Below are 17,911 nucleotides of genomic sequence, written 5' to 3' on the forward strand. Positions count from 1 at the left end.
TGCCTGTTCCCACCTGGAACAGCTGCGTGTTCCCACCTGGAGCTGTTGCCCTTGCAGCTCTAAGAGCTCATTCTATCCCTCACTAGTACAGCTTATTAGTGCCGCTCTAGAAAATTCCCAAAGTGGACTTTATCCCTCTTTGGGAAGAGTTTCAACAGACAGGAGTTTGTATCAGTTCATTTTGGATCTATGTCCAGAATTAAGATAATCACAGTCATAAAATACCACAAACAGCATTTATTGCAATACCAACTAGCAGAAGAGAATAAAAAGGTGTCACGGGCCGGCGGGGACCCCTCGGTGCCGCTCATCGTCCCCTCACACCCCCGGGGCCGCCCTGCTGATCGCTCGGGGCAGCTCTTTGAGGTACCGGGTGGCACAAACTCCTTGTCGCAAATGTTTTATTCCGTATATTTTTTGGCTATATTTTATTCTCTTTACACCTCGTAGGACCTGCCGTGCAGGTCATTCTGTGACACGGGGCGGCAGAGACTCCCCAGTGCGGTTCTTTACTTGTATTTTATTCAATGTTTTGTATTTCGTTCACACTTCCCGTCCCTCGGTGCCGCCCTTCTGTCCCCGCCCAGTGATGCGGCTTTTTCGGGGACACCGAACACCGTCCGACCTCCACGGTGCCATCCCCGCCGCTCCCTCGGGGCAGCTCTTTTTAGATACGGAGCGGAGACCGCTCGGCGCAGGTTTTTAGTCCATTTATTTTATTGTCTCTAATCGATTGTATTCACAGCTCGCCTGTCCCGCTGTGCAGCTCCTTCAGTGACACGGGACGGCCGGGACCCCTCCGTGCCGGTCCCCAGCCCCTCACAGTCCCTGCTCCCTCGGGGCAGCTCTTTTAGATCCGGGGCGGCGGGGACCCCCCGAGCGCGGCTTTTGATTCTATTGATTTTATTCTCTGTGCTTAATTCCAGTCATCCCTCGCCCTCCCCTCGGTGCAGCCCTTTGACACCACCCGACAGCGGGTCCCTCGGGGCAGCTCTTTCGGTGACTCGGGGCAACTCTTTTAGTGTATTTTATTCTACTTTCTATATTTTATTCCATTCCATTTTATTCCCGCACCCCACCCAGGGCGACTATTTCACCGCCGCTCCTCCTCGCCCGTCTCGCCGTGCAGTTCTTTCAGTTATCGGGTGGCGGAGACTCCCCCGGTGCGGCTCTTGGGTTTTACTTTGTTTTATCCTCTGTATTTTATTCTCTTCAGACCTCGCCCCCATCTCCGGTGACTCCCGACAGGGCCCGTCCCGCGGGGCGGCTCGTCAGTGCCGGCCGGGCCCCCTCAGTGCCGATCTCTGTTCCATTTCCTTCATTATGTGCTTTGTATTCGCACTTCGCTCGTCCCGCGGGGCGGCTCTTCAGACACGGGGGGTGACCGGGGACCCCTCGGTGAAGCGTTTTGTTTCACTTATTTTCTTTTCTTTTCTGTAGTTTCCTCCATCCCCACCCCGCCGGTCCCTCGGGCAGCTCTTCCAGGCGCGGGCGGCGCAGACCCCCCGGGGCGGCTCTTTGGTTGTATTTCCCTCTGCTCGGTATTTCATTCCATCCCCTTCCGCCCGTCCCGCGGGGCGGCTCATTCAGTGCCACGGCCCGGCGGGGACCCGGCGGGGCGGCTCCCCCAGGGCCCTTCTCCTTCTCCTTCTCCTCGTTCCCGCCGGGATTCCCCGCCCGCCCCTCCCCAGCACGACCCGGCGGTGCCGCTGCCGGAGCCGGAGCCGAGCCGGGCCCTTCCCAGTACTCCCAGTCTGCCCAGCCATCGCCGAGCGCCCCAGGGAAGGCTTCGAGTGGGGACGGCATGGGAGCTGCTGGGGGATCTCACCGAGGTTCTCTTTGGTTTGTTCTTCCTAAGCTGGGAAAAACACGTTTTTGGAGTTTTCTGCCACAAATGTGTTCCCTCCTCCGCTCACCCAAAGGGATTTGGGGCTGTTTTCCCATTTTGGGGCGAATAAAACCAGTGCCATAAGTCTGGGCAGGACGCAGCATCCCTGCAGCCTGTGGAGCCTGTGCTGGCTTGTGCCTGGCAGTGGAATAAAGCGGGTCAGGGACCAATGAACCAGTGGTTAATCAGCCAAATAAATTGCTCCTAATTAGGGGGCGGGAGAAAAGAGGCCCCAGGGCTTCTGCTGAATCGCTGCTCCCCAGCCGGGTATGAGCCCCACAACACGGTATTTGTGTCTATTTCTAAATAGATCTGGCATTTCATTCATTAATTCTTGATATTTTATTCCTCTTTTATTGACATATTTTTGACTTTCTTAGAGATCAGTATCAACATCTTGCTCTTTCATTTTCCCCATTCTTGGGGAGCGAGGAGGTTTTTCCCTCTCAGTCTCTCGTGCTGCAGCTCCTTGTCCCTGCCCCGGTTTTCCTCCCTGTGCACACAAACCCCAGACCGGCCCCTCGGTGCCCTCCCCGGGCCGTCAGGGCGAGTCCCCCCGCACTGTGGGGCTGTGGCTGGGCAGGGAGCTCGGGCCCCGCTGCCAGTTCCCCCCAGGCCGGGCCAGCGCGGGGTCAGCGGGGCTTTGGCTCCCTATGCCCTCCCCCGTGTCCCAGCCCCGTGTCCCCAGCTCGGGTCTGTGTCCCCACCCTGTGCCCCCCCGGCTGTGCCGCCACATGCAGGACCAGGACGGCTGCAGGGTCTGAGCCCGACGGGGCAGGCGGGGGCTGCGGGGAGCCCCCCGTGCCCCCGGAGTGCAGGGACTGGGGGGTCGTGTCTGCTGGGCCCCCCAGATTGGTGGGGGAGAGGAACTGGAGGGGGTGCTGATGGGGGTGGGGTGATGCCACCCCTCGGGTCCCCAAGGTCTGCTGAGGGTGGGCAAACTGAGGCCCGGACTGAGGGAGGAAGGGCTGGGGGGGCTTTTCTCGAGGCTCTGATTGGGGGTCCCACGCTGGGACCCCCAAAGGGGAGAGGAGAGGGGTTTTGGGGGACACTGAGCTCCTTCTGCTCCTGTGCAGAGGGATGTGCAGGGACGTGGCGGGTGTCACCAGGGAGCTTTACCCCAGGACACCCTGCCTTGGGCTCTGGGGTGTGGGGATGACGGGTGCTCTTGAGTACCCTCTTTTTCCATGCCCCTTCCTTGAACAGGATCTGGCATTCCAGAACATGGGGGGTCTTCACCGCAGCCCCCCCCACTGTCCCCTCGGGGCCCTGATGGCCACCCTGGCACTGTCCCTTGTGCTGGCAGAGGAGTTGCCCCCAGGGGCTATTTGGGGGGACGCTGCCCCTTTCCACCCGATCCCTGATGTCCCTGACGGGGCTCAGCATCCCCCTCTGCAGTGTCCTGGTGGGTGGCACAGAGGGGACAGCCCACTTGTCCCAGCCTGAACGGCATCTCAGGGAGCTGTGCAGGATCCTGTGTCCCCTGCCAGGTCACCCACCCCCCCGGGGTCCCCTCAAGGCAGGGACAGGGTGTGACAGCCCAGGGAGAGCTCAGGGTCACACGGAGCCTGGAGAAAATGGGGCTGGGACAGACGCTCAGGGGGGATGTGGGAGCTGAGTAAGGGAATGTGGGAACCAGCGCTGCCATCCCTGTCCAACAATCACCTGCACAAACAAACGAGGCCCTTTCCTGGCTCTGCTCTCTGGTGGCCTCAAGCACCTGAGGAAGAGGGAGCAAAATCCCCTGACACCCTCCCACGTCCCTTCCCAGGGGTTTCTTCCCACCCCCCACCCCCGTGGGGTGTGTCCCAAGGCTGCTTCCAGGGCTGCTGCAGCAGCACCTTTGGGGGGTCAGGATTAGGGGTCCCTGAGAGCCCCGGATGCAGCCCCAGGTGAGCAAAGCCCCCCTGAGCACAGCCAGGGGTGTCCCCACCCTGCTGCAGGGACAGACCCCCGGCCCCAGCACCACCTCTGCCCTCCCCAGCTCTGCCCCTCCTGCCCCTCCCTCTGCACTGGGCAGAGGGCACAGGAAACATCTGCATCCCCCTCCTGCTTCCCAGCCCAGGAACAGCTTTGGAGCTGCAGCTGCTGCTCAGCACCCACAGCTGGGGCTGCTTTTCTTTGCCCTCTTGTGCTGGGAGAGAGAAGGAGCCTTTCCCTGGAGCAGAGGCCCTGCCAAGGGCTGGGAAATGGTTCTGGGTGGGGAAGGCTGGTGGGTTCTATCCCCCTGACCCACTGGGGGCCGGTGGGGGAAGGGCTGGAGGGGCCCTTGGGAGGGGTTTGGGAGCTGCTGTGCCCCCACCCAGAGGAATCTCCTGGAGCTTTGATCCAAAACAGGCCTGGGGGTGGGTGGGAGTCAATGAATCTGGGAGAGAGGAAAGGAGGGGAAATCTCTGAGGGAGAGACATTTCTGTGCTTCCATCACCTCTTTCCCCCCCTTCCCCCCCCTCGGTTTTCCCTCCAAAATGCCCCAAGCTGCAGCCTGGAGCAGGAGGGATTTGGGGATGGGGGACAGGAACAAAATGCTGCATCAGTGAAACCTTATTGAAAATTCCAGCATTTGGACAGGGAAAAATATCCTTTTGGGTCTTCCCTTTGCAAACACAGGCAGGGGGTCCTCACCAGGAAAATCTTTACCTGTGGGGGAAGTATCAGGTGCAGGGGCTGAGAATAATTTTATTCACTGTGGTGATTGTAAGAACACCTGCTGGGCATTGATGTGGGGGGTTTATAGAGTTTTAATAAGTACAGAAACCCTTTGCAGTGTCCACTGACTGGACAGCAGCAGCCACAGGTATTTCTACTCTGTGTCAGTTGATCCTTGTTCTGTTTTTTTGAATTTTATTTTTTCTTACAAATATTACAAGGATAACTCCTATGGGACCAGTTTTCCTTTGCTGAGGAGAGCTGTGAGTGCCTGGGGGCATTATCAGCTCTCTGTGCTTTATTTTTGGAGCACAGGAGCATCCTGGCAAAGCCCTGGGCTGGAGCAGGAGCTGTGCAGGCCCCGGGAGCTCGGGGTGTTGTCCGAGCTGAGGTGGTGGCAGGAGGAGCTGAGGGTGCCCCTGTCCCCTCTGTGCCCCCCAGGGGTGGCAGCGCCTTCCCCAGCCCTTCCTCCCTGCGGGCTGGCCTTGCCCAGCTGCCAGGCTGTGGCTCCAGGCCTGGCTGGCCCCGGGAGGGGCTGGCACTGCCTCCTGCTCCGGAGCAGCGCTGGGACCCCGGGGCACGTTCATCCCCCCGGGCTCTGCCTTGCCCAGGGTGCCCTGGGCAGGAGCACAGCCGGGCTGGTGCTGAGGGTGTCCCCGGGGCAGGAGCAGCTGGGAGGGTCCCAGCCCCGTGCTCAGCACCCCCCACCCCCCACCCTGGCCTGGTTTAACCCCGGGGGCAGCTGATCCCTCCCAGCTGCTCACACACTCTGCTCCACCCTGGGCTGGGGGACACAATCCAAGGGGGAAATGCCAATCCCCACGGGCTCAGCTGGGACAGTTTAATAAGGAAACCAAACCCAATCACATGATGGAAAAAGCCACAGGGGCTCCATCCCCAGCTCATTTTCCACCCCCCAAACTCACATTTTCCTCAGATTTGAGACACTTGGACCATTTCATGAAACAACCACCAATTCCCAACCTTGTTCTCTCCTTTTCCTTCATGTTTTTGGGTGTTAAGCCCAATTTTGGGCCAGCCCTGGAACCCTCCAGCAGTTCCTGTTTATAGAGGTAGAATGGGTTTTTTCCTTATGTATCCAAAAGCTGGGGGGAAAAAATGGGAAATAAAAATCAGGACATTTCCGCAGTTTGTTTCAGCATCAAGAAAGAGGATAAAAGAGGATAATCCCAAACCCACAGGGGAGCAGGGCAAGGACTCCAACCCCTCTCCCTGAGCAGCAGCACCAACAACTGGCTGGGACCCCCATTCCCAGCTCCCTGCCCCGCTGAGGGGGGAGGAGGAGAACTGGGAAGGAGGGAGGGGTGGGGGGAAGGGTTTGGTCGGGTTTAGTTCTCCTTCTCCTGCTCTCATTCCGGCAGTACCAATTTAATTCCCACGCCCACTGGGAGTCTGATTTGCCCGCGCTGGTGCTCGGGGAGGGATCTCTCCCGCTCCCCACGCCAAGTGCCGAGCCCTCCGTTGGATTTTCCCTGCCCTGCCCGCCGGCAGAGGGAGGGAGAGCGGCTTTCGTGGGTGCCGCCCCCAGGCAGGGCCCCCGCGCCCCCCGAGCTGTCCCGCAGCTCCCTCCTCAGCCGGCCCGGATCCATCTGCTGGCAGAGCCCGGGCAGCATCTCGGCGGCTCCGCAGGGCACTCGCTGCTCCCTGCGGGCTCCCAGGGACCCCCCCGGCCTCCCCTGTGCCCCCCGCAGCCCCTCCCTGCCCATCCCCTCGGAGCGCCGAGCCCGGCCCCGCTCGCGGCTCCCTCGGCCCTCGACAGCAGCAGCGGAGCCCGCGGGGCCCGACCCAGCGCCAGGCCCGGCCCGGCAGCGGCGGAGCGGGGGCTGCGGCGGGGGGAGCGCCCGGGGCACCGCGGCGGGACTGACCGATCCTGCCTTACCCGGCCCTGTCTGGCCCTGCCCGGCCCCATCTAACCCGGCCCGGCCCTGCCCGGGCTCTTCTGCCGATCGGGGCGGGCGGGGAAGTTCCGCCCGGGAAACGATGGGCGGGCCCAGCGGGGCGGGGCTGGAGGAAAACGCCGAACGCCCATTGGCTGCTGTGCCTGTCACTCTTCCGTCCTGAGGGTCTATTGGTTATTTCCACCGTCACTCCTCGCATTTCCCGCGGTCCCGTCCCGGAGCTCTCCCCGGTCCCTCCCGCAGCTCCTTCTCGGACCCACAGCCTGACCCACAGCCTGTAAACAATTTAAACCTTCTTAACCCTTCTTTAACCTTCTTAATCCTTCCCCACAGCTGGCAAACAACCTTCACATTCTCTATCATTCCCCCTCACAGCTCTCTGAGCCAATTTTAGCTGCCCTCAAAACCCTAAACCAGAACTCCAAAACAAGAACTGGTTCTTACTGGTCCCTTCCTCTGCCCTCCCCTGCAGTGGCTCCATCGCAGCAGCTGAGTCTCACCTGTGCAAACTAAGCCAGTTCCTGCTCAGGGTGGGAATTGGGGAGTGGGAAATGCCTGATTTGGGACTCTTTCCTCCCAGGAAAGTCAAGCACAATTTTCCCTTTGCCGGGTTTGGGTGATTTCAGCCTTCAGAGAACCAGGACTCGCTTTGTTTTCCCAGCTCACCCTTGGCTCTGCCATCTCTGTGTGCCCTAGAAAGATTTTGTCTCAAGGACTTGCACAGCTGTGAGGTGTTTTCAGTCCAGGCCCCCCAGGTCACCCCACAAGGTGCTTCAGCCCCACCTGAGCCCACCCCCTGTCTCCCCATCCTGTGCAGGGCAGCTCATGGAGCCCCCAGGACAGGGGATGGTCCCTCTGGACCTGCCTCCTGAGGGGCTTCTGCCACCCCTGGGGGGCACAGAGGGGACAGGGGCACCCTCAGATCCTCCTGCCACCCCTGGGGGGCACAGAGGGGACAGGGGCAGCCTCAGATCCTCCTGCCACCCCTGGGGGGGCACAGAGGGGACAGGGGCACCCTCAGCTCCTCCTGCCACCCCTGGGGGGGGGCACAGAGGGGACAGGGGCACCCTCAGCTCCTCCTGCCATGAGCTGATCTCAGACAACACCCTGAGCTCTCAGGGCCTGCACAGCTCCTGCTCCATCCTGGGGCTGTCCCATGATGCTCTCATGGCCGAAATATAAAACCACAAAAAGCTGATAATCCCCCAAACTCTCCCCCCACAGGCATTTTTCTAAGCCTGTTTCTTTCCTCAAGGCTGTTTTTTGTTCACTGTTTCCTGTCCCAGCCTGTGCTCAGCCCTGTTATTGCTGTGACCTCCCACATCAGCACATTTTCCCACCTTCTTCATTGCTTTTCCTAAACTCATTTCCTGCTTTCCCTGGCCATGCACTATCCCCAAGACAAAGTTAAAAATTAACAGGTTCAGCAAACCAAAACTGACCCCACGATTACAGTTTGTAGAATATTTATAAGAACATAAACAGAGAAAGAGGACAAGAATCCACTGACACAGAATGTGGATGCTGCTGGTGGGTCACTGGGAGCTGCAAAGAGTTTCCACATTAATTAAAACTATGTATAAACCCTGATATCAACAAATTCCAATTATTACCAGTCCTTACCCAGCAGTTCCTCCACAGGTAAATATTCTCCAGGTAAGAACCATCTACCTGTGCCTGCAAAGTAGGAACCCAAAGGGTCATTCTTCCCACTCCAACACTTGATTTTGAATAAGGTTGAATTGATGCAGTGATTTTTACTGTTCTCAGCCCCAAATTCCTGCTGCCCCAGGCTGCACTTTAGGGCATTTGGGGGTGAACACCAAGTGGGGGAGAAAGAGGAGGAGAAAACATCTAGTGGGGAACAGCAGAGAAACTTGTCATGGAAAATACTCCCAAAGACTCTGAGTTTGGAGCAAATACAGGACTTCTGTGCCCCAAAGAGCATTTCAAAACTATTACAGCCCAATATAGTTGTGGCCTTTTGTTTTGCTGCCCAGGGAAGGGAAATGAGTCCACAAGTGCATGTGGGAATTATTCAAAGGGGCTTTTCTCCAGTGACCAAAAGAGAGGGAATCCAAACAGTCGACAGGAATGTCCACTTTTTATCAGAAAATAAAAGAGTAATTCAGCCCTTACCTGAGGTGTCCCTGCAAGGAGACACCTGGGGGGTCACTGGGACCCCAAGGTGGGACCCACAGGCTGGGCTGGGCTGGAGGGGGAGGCCCAGGGGAGATGGAGCAGGACGGGGAGGAGAAATCTGCCTATTATTTCTCCTCTAGTACCACATCCTCCTTCCCCCTCACAAATTCTCTCTGGATATGGCACAGCAATCATGGGAAGAGAAAACTAAACTCAAATCCCAGTTTGCTTCATCCTAGTCCAGCCCAGCCCCCACAGCCCCAATCTGGCCCACACCCCCATCCCGGTCCATCCCACACCCCACCCCGGTCCACCCACACCCCCATCCCAGTCCATCCCACATCCCCATCTCGGGTCCATCCCAGATCGCGTCTGTGTTTCAGTCCCAGCAGGGCTTGGGTTGGGAGGGACCATAAAGCCCACCCCGCCCCACCCGTGCCCCGCGCGGGGACACCTCCCACCAGCCCAGGGGGCTCCAAGCCCGGTCCCACCGGCCGGGGACACTCCCGGGGACGGGGCGGCCAAACCTGTCGGGCCGAGCGGAACCGGGACGGGCCAGCGCTGCTGCGGCCCCAGCTCCGAGCGAGAGGGAAGGAGGAGCCCTCGGGCAGCCGCTCCCTCCGCGGGCCTGGGGAGGGGACACGGCGGGGCACGGGCGACGAGCCCTTCGGGTCCCACCTGCGCTGGGGCCGCGTCCGAGCCGAGCCGAGCCGAGTGCCCGCCCCCCGCCCGCACTTTGTACAGAACCCGCCTCCCTCTCCGAAACCCCCGCGGTTTGCGGGAAACAGCCCTGGCGATGTGCCCGGAGCCGCCGCTGGAGCATTCCCACCCTGGCGATATGCCCGGAGCAGCCCCTTGAGCATTCCCAGCCCTGGCGATGTGCCCGGAGCCGCCCCGTGAGCATTCCCACCCTGGCGATGTGCCCGGAGCCGCCCCTTGAGCATTCCCACCCTGGCGATGTGCCCGGAGCCGCCCCTTGAGCATTCCCACCCTGGCGATGTGCCCGGGCTCCGGGAGCGCAGGGAATCGCTGCTATTCCGACCCGGCTGGAGCTCCGTGTGCCCCTGAGCTGGAGCGACTGTGCCCTGCGGAGGAGCCCGGGATGGGGCAGAGACCCCCTCGCAGCCCGGGAGGAGCCCAGGCCGGAGCAGGGGATGCCCCAAGGAGGCCGAGCCCCCGCGGGAGCCCCTGCAGAGCCCCAGGAGCAGAGCCCTGGTGTCCAGGGCTGCCCCCCCGGCCCAGCGGGGCGGGTTTAACCCCAAACTCTGCAGCCAAGCCTGTCCCGGGGCAGCGGCCTCTCCGTGACAGCGACACGGCCCGGAGCGGTGCCGGCAGGGACTGAGGGCAGGGGGGCACAGGGACCCTCCGGCGCCCCTCGCTGCCCACGGGGGGAACGAACGTTCCCGGCGGTGACATCCAGGGCAGGAACCAGCCATGCCATGGCCTCAGCTGCTCCCTGTCCCCGGGGCCATTCCCTGTCCCTGGCCATCCCCTGTCTCTAGGCATTCCCTTTTCCTGGCCATTCCCTATTCCTGGCTATTCCCTATCCTTGGCCATTCCCTGTCCCTGGCCATTCCCTGTCCCTGGCCATTCCCTATCCCTGGCCATTCCCTATCCCTGGCCATTCCCCATCCCTGGCCATTCCCTATCCCTGGCCATTCCCTGTCCCTGAGCTCTGCAGGGCCGGGGGTGTCAGTGGGACCCGGGGGGTCCCTGCTCGGCCCTGGCTCAGAACTGCGGCCTCGGCCGGGCCCGAGGGGCCCTGGGGGAGAACAACCCTAAGCGGCTCTGCCCAGTTCCACCCAGTGGGGCCCAGGGCACTCCCAGCATGGGCTCAGTGCCTCCCAGTCACCTCCAGTGTCGCCCCACTCACTCCCGTATGATCCCAGTCCCCTCCAGCATGATCTCAGGTGCCCTCAGCATGGTCTCACCTGCCCTCAGAATGCTCCCAGTCACTCCCAGTATGATGCCAGTATGACCCCAGCCACCCTCAATGTGGTCCCAGTTGTTCCCAGTACGATCTCTGTCACCCCAGTTCTGGTCTCGGTGTATCCCGGTGTCCTAGTCTATCCCACTCCACCCCAGTCCATCCCAGCCTGCCCCGCTCCGTCCCGGTCCCTTCCCGGCACCGCCGCCCTTTCCCAATCCTGCCCCCGAACCAGCGGGTTTAAGGCCGAGTTTCACCGCAGGGCGCGGGAGTTCAGCCCAGCCCGGCCCGGGGGTCCCGCAATTCGTGACCGTGGAGGGTCCCAGGGTGTCCCGGGGGGATCCAGAGGGGTCCCAGGAGGGGTCCCAAAGGGGATTCAGGTGAATTCCCGGGAATTTCCCAGTCCCCGCCTCCCCCGCGCTCCCTCGGACACTTTCGCTTTCCCGTCTCACAACCTGCGCCACCGGGATCAGCCCGGAGTCCGATGACGTCACAGGCGGATCGGGCTTCCATTGGCGATCGGGAAACGGCGGAGCCAATCGCGGGCCGGAGGCGGCTCTGTGGGCGGGACCTGGTCCGGGTCAGGGCCCGGCGGGGCCGCAGCGGAGCAGCGCGATGGCCCCAGCGCTGGGTCTGGGGGCGCTCCTGGGGCTGCTGGGGCTCCTGGGGGCCCCGGGGGGGGGGACGAAGGGTAAGTGGGACCCTCGGAGTGAGGAACTCCGGAACTGCCATGCCTGGGCACTGGGACCCCCCTAAACCCCCCATTCCCGGGCACTGGGACACCCCCCCCCCCCCCCGCAGCACCAGGACCCCTCTAAACCCCCTTATCCGCACTGGGATCCTTGAACGTCCATTCCTGGGCACGGGAAACCTCCTGAACCGCAATTCCTGGACAGGGGGACCCCCTTGAACCTTCTTTCCCGCGAAGGGAACCTCCCCCAAACCCTATTCCCAGAAGGGAGGCCCCCTGATACTCCATTTCTGCCCACGGGAAACCCCTTGAGCCCCCATTCCTGGGCACTGGGACCACCCTGCACCCCCTTAACTGGCAGTGGGACCCCTTGGATCCCCATTCCTGGGCATTGGGACACCCTGAACCACCTTATTCCTCACTGGGACCACCTGAACTCCCATTTCCATATACGGGGACCCCCCTGCACCCCATCCCCGGCTCCAGAACCCCCCAGAACTCCTTTACTCTGAACAAATACCCCCCTGCAATCCCTTTTCCAGCCATCCTGCCTCTCCCAGCCCCCTGATCCTCCCTTTTCTTTGACTCTGGGAACCCCTGAGTCCCTATTCCTGCACTTCTCAGCCCTCAGATCCCACTTTCCTCAACACTGGGGACCCCTGGACTGCCCTTTCCTGGGCACAGGGACCCCCTGGGCCCTCTGTCTCTCCTTTCCCAGTCCCATCCCCGCCTTTTACTTGAACCTTGGACCCTTCCTGACTCTCTTGGCTCTCCCAATTCCACTTTCTTGACCCTTGCACCTCCCAAACCTGCCAATCTCAGAGTGCTCCCAGTTCTTCACTCCCTGCTCTTCCTGCAGGGGGTCCCAGGCACTGGAACCCCCTTGGCCACAATTTCTGGGCACTGGGACCCCCCTTCACCCCCATTCCTGGGCATGAGGACTCTCTGCAGCCCCCTCATCTGGCACCAGGACCCCCCTATACCTGGTTATCCTGTAGCAGTACCCCCCTGCACCCCCTTTCCTGGCCATCCCACCTCTTCCAGACCCTCCTTTTCCTTGATCCTAAGACCCCCTGACCCGCACTCCAGCTTTTCCCAGCCCGAAGTCCCTCCTTTGGTCTACACCAAACACCTCCAGGACCCCCATTCCCAGCCATCCTGGGTCTTCCTTTCTTGTGACTTCTGTTTTCTCGTCACTGGGGACGCCTGGACCCCCATTTTCCTGGGAACAGAGACCCCTGGACCTCTCATTTCACCCCTCCCAGTCCCTGCACCCATCATTCCTTTATCCGTGGATCCCCTTGGATCCCATCTTGTTCAGCACCAGGATCCCTCTGACCCCCCCCTTATCCTGCACCAGTATCACCCCCTGCCCCCTTTTCCAGCCATCCCACCTCTCCCATCCCCCCTTTTCCTTGACTCTGGGACCCCCTGAACCCCCATTCCTGGGCATGGGGACTCCCCTGCATGTCTCATTCAGCACCCAGACCCCCATAACCCTTTTTTTTTGGGGACTGGGACCCCCTGCACATCCTTACTGAGCACTTTGACCCCCCTGTACCCCCTTTCCTGGGCACAGGCACCCTCCTACACCCCCCTGTGTACCAGCAAGACCCCCCTGAACTTCCATTCCCATACACTGGGACCCCCCTACAGCCCCTTATCCTGCACCAATACCCTCTGCACTCCCTTTCTCTACCATTCCGGGTCTCCCCACCCTGTGACCCCCTTTCCCTGACCCTGAGGGCCCCTGGATCCCCCTTTCCTGGACACAGGAACCTCTTGGACTCCCCGTCCCAGCTCTCCCAATTCCTGTACCCTCCTTTTCCTTGACTCTGGGACCCCCCTGAGCCCCCAGTCCTGTGCAGTGGGACCCCCTTGCACCCCCTACCCCGGCACTGACACTCCCTGCACCAACTGCCCTGGGATCCCCAAAGCCCTTCCTGGCTCTGTCAGCTCTCCCTTTCCTTTACCCTTGACCCCCCAGTTCCCCCAAATCTCCGTGTCCCCCCAGTTCTCCACTCCCTGCGGTACCAGCACATGGCGGTGTCAGAGCCCAGCCCGGGGGTCCCCCAGTTCCTGGCCATGGGATTCCTGGATGGGATCCCCATTATGCGCTATGACAGCGAGCGGGGCCGGATGGAGCCACAGACGCCGTGGATGGAGAAGGGACCCGAGCCGGGATTTTGGGATGGAGAGACCAAGATCGCTGAGGTGCACCGGCGCTGGGCTGCCGACAGCCTGGAGACACTGCGGGTCCGGTACAACCATAGCAGGGGTACGTGGGGACAGCTGGGAATTGGAGAGTTCCATGGGGCTGGGCTGGGATCTGTGGGGCTGAGATGTGATCCATAGTGCTAGAAGAGATCTCTGGGCTGGAGGAGGATCTTTGGGTCTGGGATGGGATCTGTGGGCCTGGGGGGGGTCTGTGGGTCTCATGAGGATCTGTGGGACTGGGATGAGATTTGTGGGGCTGACGGACATTTTTGGGGCTGGAATGGGATCTGTTGTGCTATGAGAGATGTGTGGGCTGGAGGGGGATCTTTGGGGCTGGGGAGGATCTGTGGGTCTGAGATGGGATCTATGGGGCTGAGGTGCATCTGTGGGGCTGGGATGTATCTGTGGGGTTGGGTTGCAATCCATGGTGCTATGGGAGATCTCTGTGCTGGAGAGGGAAGCTTTGGGGCTAGGGGAGATCTGTAGGGCCGGGGTGCATCTCTGGGGCTGGGATGTGTATCTGTGGGGCTGGGATGGAACCTGTGAAGCTGGGATGAATCTGTGGGCCTGGGGGACCTGAGGGGCTGGGGGCAATCTGTGGGGCTGGGCTGGGATCTTTGGGGCTAGGAGCGATCTGTGGGGCTGGGCTGGGATTTGTGGGTCTAGGGGGCATCTGTGAGTCTGGAATGGGATCTGTGTGGCTGGGCTGGGATTTGTGGGGCATTTGTGGGGCTGGGGGTGATCTGTGGGGCTAGGTGGAAATCCATGGGGATCCAAGGGGCTGGGATGAGGCTCTGTGGGTCTCCATCACACTCTGTATGGGGCTCTGTGGGGCTGGGACACAATTCCATGGGTCTCTCTGGGTCTGTTTGCCCCCCAGGTCTCCACACACTGCAGTGGGTTTCTGGCTGTGACCTCCTGTCCGATGGGACTGTCCAGGGATCGGACCGGTACGGCTACGACGGGCAGGATTTCCTCGCCTCCGAGCTGGGATCCAACAGCTTCGTGCCAGCCAACATCGCTTCCCAGGTCACCAAGAGGAAAGGGGAACACGAACAGATCGAGGTGGAGCAGTGGATAAAATACTTGGGGCTCACCTGTCCAGAATGGCTCCAGATATTCATCAGATACGGGCAGGAGGCGCTGGAGCGCAAAGGTGGGGATGGAATTCCCATCAAAATGTGGAATTTGAGAATGGAGGACTTAGGAATGTGGTAATTTGCAGGGGAATTCCATGGATGGATCTCAGCCCCATTCCCTTGCCTTGGGAATTCCAGATCACATCATCTCCCCATGCTCGTGGGAATTCCATGGTTGGATGTCGCCATTATCCCATTCCAGAGCCCCCTGATGTCCACGTGTCCAGCAAAGAGGAACACGGGATCCTGACGTTGTCCTGCCGTGTGTATGGATTCTACCCCGGGGTCATCGGGATCAGCTGGATGAAAGGGGATGAAATCCGGGATCAGGAGATGGAGTGGGACGGGGTCGTTCCCAACAGCGACGGCACCTTCCACAGCCGGGCCAGGATCGAGGCGCTGCCGGGGGAGTGGGAGCAGTACCGGTGCCGGGTGGAGCACGCCGGGATGCCAGAGCCTGGGATCTTTGCCTGGGGTGAGGCTGGGAATGTGGAATGTGGGAACTGGGAATTTGGGAACAGGGAATTTGGGAATGTGTCGTAGTGAGATGGGGGTTCCCCTCCCCCTCCTCACACTCCCACCCCTCCCAGAGCCAGATTCCATCAGGAATTCCACCCCAGTGGTGGTCGCCCTGTCCGTCATCGCTGCCATCATCATCATCAGCCTCATGGGATTCGGTGTCTGGAAGCTCCAATCCGGTAACTCACAGGATGGGGGTGGGGAAGGGGCACAGATCCACCTGACAGCATTCCAGAAATCCTGTGCCACAGGTGCTGATCCTGCTTTATTTCCATAGGGAACAGGGAGAGGAATGGATACAACACAACGCCTATGAGTGTACCAGCAGTGTGTCTGGATACAGATCCAGATACTCTCCTTGATGGATCCCAGGATGGATTCAGGTGTGTGATCCAGAATCTCATGGATCCAGAATCTCATGGATCTTCTGTTTTCCATAGGAGCAGATGCTTGAACTGATGGCTCCCCTGCAGGTATGGAGTGGGATCCAGGTGGGATTCCAAGGGGAATCAGAGCATAGTGGATGGAGCAGGATTGGGATGGGATTCCAGATCAGGGCAGGGTTCCAGAGTAGGATCAGAATTCTGGAGTGCTATCAGGGCTGGATCCATAGGTCAGGATCAGGCTGGATGGATGGAGTGGGATAGAGGTGGAATTCCACAGTGGGATTGGGTGGGATGGCTGGAGAAAGATGATGCTGGATTCCAGAGGAGCTCCTGCTCTCTGTGAGCTCCACAGCCAGATTCACCCCTTGGGATAAGGACGGAGACATGGTGACTCTGTCCCCCACTCTCATCCCAGCAGGAATCACCACCTAAGCAATCCATGGAGCTGGATCCAGCCCCTTCCCTCTGCCTGGGGAAAGCCAGGAGCTGCTGGCAGAGCTCATCCTGCTGCTTCCACCCACCCTGGCACCCCCGTGCCTCTTCCTGATGGATCAACTTCCTGCTTTTTCTTGTCTGAAAATCAAGAACCACAATTATTCCCAATGCTTTAATTAAATCTCCTGTTTTGGCAATAAATTCTTATCCCCTCCTCTGGCATTCGGCAGTTCCTCTTTGGGAACCAGGAATGGGATTGGGACACCAGAAATGAGAACGGGGCCAGTGGCAGCAGGTTGTGAACAGCAGGAATGGAAATGGGGATAACAGGAATTGGAATGGGGACAGGAATGGAAACACCAGGAGACAACGGGACTGGGATGGAAACACCAGGAATGGGAATGGGGACAGGGATGGGGACCCCAGAGATGGAGGTGTCCCGGGTTTTAGTTTGGGGTCTCCTGTAATCCCCCAAACCACCATGAGGGCACAGACACCAATAATGGGACCGGGCTGGGGCCAATCATGGACAGGGCAGGGGCGAGCAGAGCAGGGGACGGTCCCACGGGAACTGCTCGGGAATGGGAAGAGTAAAAGGTGATGCCGCTCCCGGCTCTGCCCCTCTCTGGCTGTGAACCTGCCATGGGAGCTCCCCCAGCTCCTGCAGCCCAGAGCAGCTGCGTGTTCCCATCTGGAGCTCTGTGTGTTCCCACCTGGAGCTGTTGCCCTTGCAGCTCTAAAAGCTCATTCTATCGCTCACTAGTACAGCTTATTAGTGCCTCTCTAGAAAATTCCTAAAGTGGACTTTATCCCTCTTTGGGAAGAGTTTCAACAGACAGGAGTTTGTATCCGTTCATTTTGGATCTATGTCCAGAATTAAGATAATCACAGTCATAAAATACCACAAACAGCATTTGTTGCAATACCAACTAGCAAAAGAGAATAAAAAGGTGTCACGGGCCGGCGGGGACCCCTCGGTGCCGCTCATCGCCCCCTCACACCCCCCGGGGCCGCCCTGCTGATCGCTCGGGGCAGCTCTTTGAGGTACCGAGTGGCACAAACCCCTTGTCGCAAATGTTTTATTCCGTATATTTTTTCGCTATATTTTATTCTATTTACACCTCGTAGGACCTGCCGTGCAGGTCCTTCAGTGACACGGGGCGGCAGAGACTCCCCAGTGCGGTTCTTTACTTGTATTTTATTCAATGTTTTGTATTTCGTTCACACTTCCCGTCCCTCGGTGCCGCCCTTCTGTCCCCGCCCAGTGATGCGGCTTTTTCGGGGACACCGAACACCGTCCGAACTCCACGGTGCCATCCCCGCCGCTCCCTCGGGGCAGCTCTTTTTAGATACGGAGCGGAGACCGCTCGGCGCAGGTTTTTATTCCATTTATTTTATTGTCTCTAATCGATTGTATTCACAGCTCGCCTGTCCCGCTGTGCAGCTCCTTCAGTGACACGGGACGGCCGGGACCCCTCCGTGCCGGTCCCCAGCCCCTCACACTCCCCGCTCCCTCGGGGCAGCTCTTTTAGATCCGGGGCGGCGGGGACCCCCCGAGCGCGGCTTTTGATTCTATTGATTTTATTCTCTGTGCTTAATTCCAGTCACCCCTCGCCCTCCCCTCGGTGCGGCCCTTTGACAACACCCGAGAGCGGGTCCCTCGGGGCAGCTCTTTCGGTGACTCGGGGCAGCTCTTTTAGTGTATTTTATTCTACTTTCTATATTTTATTCCATTCCATTTTATTCCCGCACCCCACCCAGGGCGACTATTTCACCGCCGCTCCTCCTCGCCCGTCTCGCCGTGCAGTTCTTTCAGTTATCGGGTGGCGGAGACTCCCCCGGTGCGGCTCTTGGGTTTTACTTTGTTTTATCCTCTGTATTTTATTCTCTTCAGACCTCGCCCCCATCTCCGGTGACTCCCGACAGGGCCCGTCCCGCGGGGCGGCTCGTCAGTGCCGGCCGGGACCCCTCAGTGCCGATCTCTGGTCCATTTCCTTCATTA

General features: G+C 59.8%; 2 protein-coding genes, 1 long non-coding RNA gene and 1 pseudogene across 6 annotated transcripts in view; 2 read left to right on the forward strand and 2 right to left on the reverse strand.

Moving 5' to 3' along the window:
- Positions 1–17,911, forward strand: part of LOC139673813 (zinc finger protein 850-like) — a 408,695-nt gene that overhangs the window by 235,261 nt on the left and 155,523 nt on the right. The window lies entirely within an intron of this gene.
- The window catches only part of LOC139673822 (zinc finger protein 135-like), a 302,962-nt pseudogene that overhangs the window by 162,259 nt on the left and 122,792 nt on the right, over positions 1–17,911 (reverse strand).
- LOC139673919 (uncharacterized) lies at positions 6,592–8,859 on the reverse strand. Its single transcript, XR_011698237.1, has 3 exons — positions 8,593–8,859; positions 8,077–8,130; positions 6,592–6,716 (listed from the first exon to the last, which is right to left on the reverse strand). It is a non-coding gene; the product is annotated as an uncharacterized lncRNA (long non-coding RNA).
- On the forward strand, positions 11,099–16,123 carry LOC139673832 (class I histocompatibility antigen, F10 alpha chain-like). Of its 4 annotated transcripts, none has more exons than XM_071559661.1 (8): positions 11,099–11,213; positions 13,228–13,491; positions 14,311–14,586; positions 14,772–15,044; positions 15,160–15,267; positions 15,366–15,404; positions 15,529–15,561; positions 15,890–16,123. In XM_071559661.1, the coding sequence occupies exons 1-7, from the start codon at positions 11,138–11,140 to the stop codon at positions 15,540–15,542; spliced, it is 1,050 nt and encodes a 349-aa protein (XP_071415762.1). In that variant the 5' UTR covers positions 11,099–11,137; the 3' UTR covers positions 15,543–15,561; positions 15,890–16,123. The 4 variants fall into 4 exon arrangements, with proteins under 4 accessions (XP_071415762.1, XP_071415761.1, XP_071415760.1 ...); XM_071559660.1 differs by having other exon boundaries at positions 15,893–16,123; XM_071559659.1 differs by having other exon boundaries at positions 15,366–15,561.

This window comes from Pithys albifrons, chromosome 7 (genome assembly GCF_047495875.1).
Source record: "Pithys albifrons albifrons isolate INPA30051 chromosome 7, PitAlb_v1, whole genome shotgun sequence".
Taxonomy (NCBI): Eukaryota; Metazoa; Chordata; class Aves; order Passeriformes; family Thamnophilidae; genus Pithys; species Pithys albifrons.